This window comes from Varanus komodoensis, unplaced genomic scaffold, assembly GCF_004798865.1.
Source record: "Varanus komodoensis strain SLA01 unplaced genomic scaffold, ASM479886v1 scaffold53, whole genome shotgun sequence".
Lineage (NCBI taxonomy): Eukaryota > Metazoa > Chordata > Lepidosauria > Squamata > Varanidae > Varanus > Varanus komodoensis.
Genome location: NW_025336126.1, coordinates 5,988,923 through 5,993,584, shown reverse-complemented (window position 1 = coordinate 5,993,584; position 4,662 = coordinate 5,988,923). Strand labels below are relative to the sequence as shown.

The 4,662-nt window shown below is 46.2% G+C and overlaps 1 protein-coding gene across 1 annotated transcript; it reads left to right on the top strand.

Moving 5' to 3' along the window:
- Positions 1-393: 393 nt before the first annotated feature.
- LOC123032103 (serine protease 27-like) lies at positions 394-4,018 on the top strand (the record flags this gene model as incomplete). Its single annotated transcript, XM_044447731.1, has 3 exons — positions 394-668; positions 2,362-2,531; positions 3,779-4,018. Coding segments are annotated over 3 exons (685 nt in total), but the record flags the coding sequence as incomplete, so codon positions are not given.
- Between the last annotated feature and the right edge of the window lie 644 nt (positions 4,019-4,662).

Below are 4,662 nucleotides of genomic sequence, written 5' to 3'. Positions count from 1 at the left end.
ATAATAATAATAATAATAATAATTTGCCCCCTCAAATGGAACATTCTTTTAGAAATCTCAGAATACAAAACAAAATTTGTTCCATGTTGTCAAAGTTCCTCACCCACTGAAGTAGTAGAAAGGATATTACATTTGAATTAACTTCCTCACTACTGTGTGGTTTAGAAAATAACACAATGTATGATGTGCAAGAAAAGACATCCGTGTTTTTGATAGCAGTAGTGTATTTCCCTACTCGGGCTCTAGTATTATGGCCACAACAGCTCGCTCTGCCCAAGGGATGGATGTCCCGTCACAGAGCACCAACACCTCATGTAATTCGGCAATCAAGGCAAGGGGGTCCAAAGCCTCACCCTCTTTGCAAGCTCCTTTTTCATTCTCCTTTATTCACAGGAACCAGTCAGCTGAGATATACCAAGTGGTGGTGGGTGGACATAAGTTCTTGGACTGGGCAACACACACCAAGTTGTTCAACGTGTCAAAGATTATACTCCATCCTAATTACACACAGGAGGAAGACCTCACTGGGGACATTGCTTTAGTTAAACTGCCATCCCCTCTCATTTTCACTGACTACGTCCGCCCTGTCTGCCTACCAGATTCCTCTGTAAAATTCCCTCAGGATGCAAACTGCTCGATCACTGGATGGGGAGCTATTCAAGAAAAAGGTGGGGACTTTCTATATGGCGTGCTGACTTTCATGCCATCAATATCCATGATGCTTGATGCTTTACAGGAAGAGGGACTCTCTTCCCCAAGGATGTTGCAGTCTCAGTGTTGTCAAGTAGACACCAAAGAAGCATAAGAGAGAGAAGGATAATGCCAGGAATAACTCAGAGTAAATCCAATTTTATAGTCAGATTCAGTCAGTTGGGAGAGGAGCAGGTGTTAGTTTCCCTGTGATGAGTGGTCTGCAGCCCAGCTGCATGGTTTCAAAGTTCCCCCAGTTGGTTTGGAACCATTGTGTTGCAATGCTGGCAAAAGCCTCCCAAACCAGGCTCAGAAATAAATTTCAGAGCCCTTCCTGAAGCCCAAGTGAACAATGAAAGTTGCAGGCTTTTACTCTGGGGGCAATGGTCAAAATTATCTCAGGAGCCTTGTCTGCCCACCTTCTAACCCTGTAGCCACTGGCCATTCACCTGCCTTGCCCACATGGGCCAAATCAGTAACCCCTTCCAGAGAAAGGACACTGTGCGTGGAGGTTTGCGCTCCTTTTCCTTGCTGCTTTCACCGTTCACTTACTTAGAGAGAGAGGTGAAGAGGCTGAACCAGCTAAAGCAAGATAATCACAGATGGAGGAGGCTCTAAAGATTGGCGCTAGTCCCCTGTCAGAGTATGGGCCCAGCAGGTACCCACAACAATGCCAACTTGGATAGCAGTGTTGGAAATTAGCTTTACCCACTCCAAAGTTCTGGTATGCCATGGTAAATGAAGCATATGGCAGTACTCGCTACAGGATGTCATCCCAGATGGCTCTCATCATGAGTGACTTCCAAGGACTTCATCAAAAAGGTGGATTTTTAGGAGGGATGTGGAAAAGAGGGAAGTTACTTTGTGAAGGTGTTGAGATGAAGCTCAGGTATGGTTTTCCAGCTGCAATATGGGCAGCAAGGGAGATGTCTGGTAAGGTAGAAACAATCTGATGGCTGGAGGGGCAAAAGTCATGGACAAAGGTAGATCAGGGGATGAGAGAAGAAGCAAAGCTATTGCAGACTGTAAAGGTAAGGATGAGAACTTTCAGTGATGAATCTGAAAGAGGAAAGACAATCAGCGTAGGAAATTAAGGAGTTGTGATAGAGATCTTCACGGGGGTTTACCACTACTAGGCAAACAGTGGATTTTCTGAGCAGTGTGCTGGCATCCATAAGGTTTTATCTGAGAGCCAGTCTTTGCGAGAACTCAGCTTTTGGAATGGTTTGCACCTGCAGTCACAACCCTTAAATATGTGATGTACAAAGAAATACCCAGGGTGCATTTTGTTAGATAATGAAAATGGACCACCAGATGGAAGAGATAAAAAATCCACACTATTCAGCCAAGGACGAAAGCTTTTATTGACATCAGCACAGGAAGATAGCTGTTTGATTGAAACAAGCTGGAACAGACAGAGGCAGCTGGAACTGTGCATAGTTGTTCTCCATGGAGAAGGGACGGAAGTTTTGACCAAACAGTTGGCAAATCAGCTTCAGTGCAAACCCGGCTTGTGCAGATTCTGGATTCATTGCACAAATGTATGATATATAGTGAGCAAACCTCCACAGTGTGTTCTCCGCTAAAACTAGGTATCCCCATGCATGCTGTGCACACTCAAATTCTCCTGACTCTGCATTCTGTCATTTCATTCCATCTTTCTCTCCACAGTTGATCTGCCTGAGCCACTAACCCTCCAGGAACTGAAAGTGCCACTCATAAATCAATCATTTTGCAACATTCTGTATAACACTGGTGGAAATGACTCAATGGGCAAGGATCCTATCAAGCATGATATGATCTGTGCTGGTTATGTGGAAGGTAAAAAGGATTCATGTAAGGTAGGACACTCCAAAATTGCTTTTCATTCATCCTTTGCCTTCAGTGGTAGGTGGGAGAAGTTCTGGTGTCTTGTCATTCTAGAGGATCCAGGTGCAAAAAAAGGACAGACTCTCCTGCACCTTGAAGGATTCTGCTGAATTTCAGCAGGTTTATCTTGTATATCTCCTAAAGAGACTGTCTTCTTTTCCATCTGAAAATCCTATTTTATTCTTAAGAGTCAATGGTCTAGAAATTCACTGCTACTTTGGAGTCCTGTCTCTGACCTTAGAAGCTACATCTGAGATCAGATCTGGAACCGCAAGCTCAGAGTGCCCTTACTGTGCCCACCCTCACAGCCAGGGCAGAAAGAGGTGCACTGGGTTGGCTCCAAAGCTGCAAGAGCAACCTCGGAGCTTGCAGGCAAGTAGGGGAGCAGGCAAGCCCTACCAGCAGGACCTGGTGATGCCCCAGCTTCCCCTGTGTGTTCTATAAGGCCACAATCAGCCTCAAGCAGCTAGCTAAAAAGTTTGCATGGAAGGGAGAGCACACAGCCAGTCTTCATCTCTGCACTCCTCCAGCAGAGATCCCCATAATCCAGTGCGGTATAGTGGTCAAGAGAGCAGGACTGGGACTCAGGAGACCTGCGTTCTGGTCCCCCTTCAGCCATGGAGACCACACGGTGACTTGGGGCCAGTTACAGACTCTCAGCAAAACCTACTTCACAGTGTTGTTGTGGGGACATGAGTGCACCAGGAGAATGATGTAAGCTACATTGGGTTCTTTAAAAAAGGGAAAGGGTAGGATATAATTTAATAAATGAATAATCCCCCAAGTTTGGAAGGTCACGGGCAGCCTCATCGTTCTATTTTTCAAAAATGAAGCAGCCATTGACCAGTTTTCAGCAATCCTGGCAACTTTGAATGAAGTTGGAACAGGTGCTGGCAAGGCATTGGCATGGCCCCATCACTCAAACACAGAAATTCATGCTGTCTTTTATGAATTTCTATGAAGACTTGTTTTTTTTAAAGAAATACTAATTGAACAACTTTTCCAGCATCCTTTGCATCACATCCTTGCATGGTAGTTCATTAGAACCTGGAGCAGGGGGAGGCTGAGAGACGGCCGGGTGGCCTAAAACCATCTCTCGCATGTGTGACTGGGAGAAGATGGCTTCCCTTTGCCACCTCCCTCCTCTCTTCAGCATCCCGAATAGATGGCGGAGGGCTTGCCCAAGACGCACCTTGTCTCCCAACATTTTTCTCCACAGGGCGACTCAGGAGGGCCCCTCGTGTGCAAGCTGCATGAATTCTGGATCCAGGCTGGCGTTCAGAGCTGGGGACATGGGTGTGCCCGAGCCAGCTATCCCGGCGTCTATGCTTCCACAACTTTCTATGCCAAATGGATTGATGAGACATTGGCTGCCAATAGTGGAAGGCAGAATGGCAGATGGCCCAGCACCTTCATGGTCACACTGTTCTGGCTGTCTTCTGCAGCAGTGCTCCATTGAAATCGTGGCCTTCAGTCTGCCAGCAAACTACATCCAAGATGCAGGGTGCTGAGTGGGTTCACTCCTTTGCTGCTTTTATTCATTGTATGGTAATTCTACCTCTCTCTCTCTCTCTCTCTCTCACTCACTCACTCACTCACTCACTCTCCCCTCCCTTAACATTTGCATAGAATTATTTAAAATCTATTTTAAAAACTGAAACCACAGAATTATTAAGAACTGGCAAAACTGGCCAGTTGGACTGTCTTTCTAGGTGATCTTATCTTTCATTGTCTTTCAGTAATACCTTATCTGGGAACTTCAACATGTCATCTGAATGCATGGTTATGTTGTCAGCAGGGCTGAGAAAAGACAAGGGGTCCTCCGAGAAGGTCTTCAGAGAGGGCCTTGTGGACTGAGATTTGCCCACCTCTGCTGAAGTGACTGAGTTTGCACATCCCTCTAAGCTTCCCAGAGAGAAAGGCATGGTGGATGAGTGAGTGGGTTATCTCTTACTCTGGGCAGACCATGGCTCACTCCGCAGCTTCCAATGGCTTGTTTCCCTGAGGCCCTTTCAGTCCTCTAGTCCTCATTGCTGGCACATATCCCAGGAAACTTTGTGGCAGAAATCTTGGCTTTCTTGTTCCCTGCATCACCACCCTTTC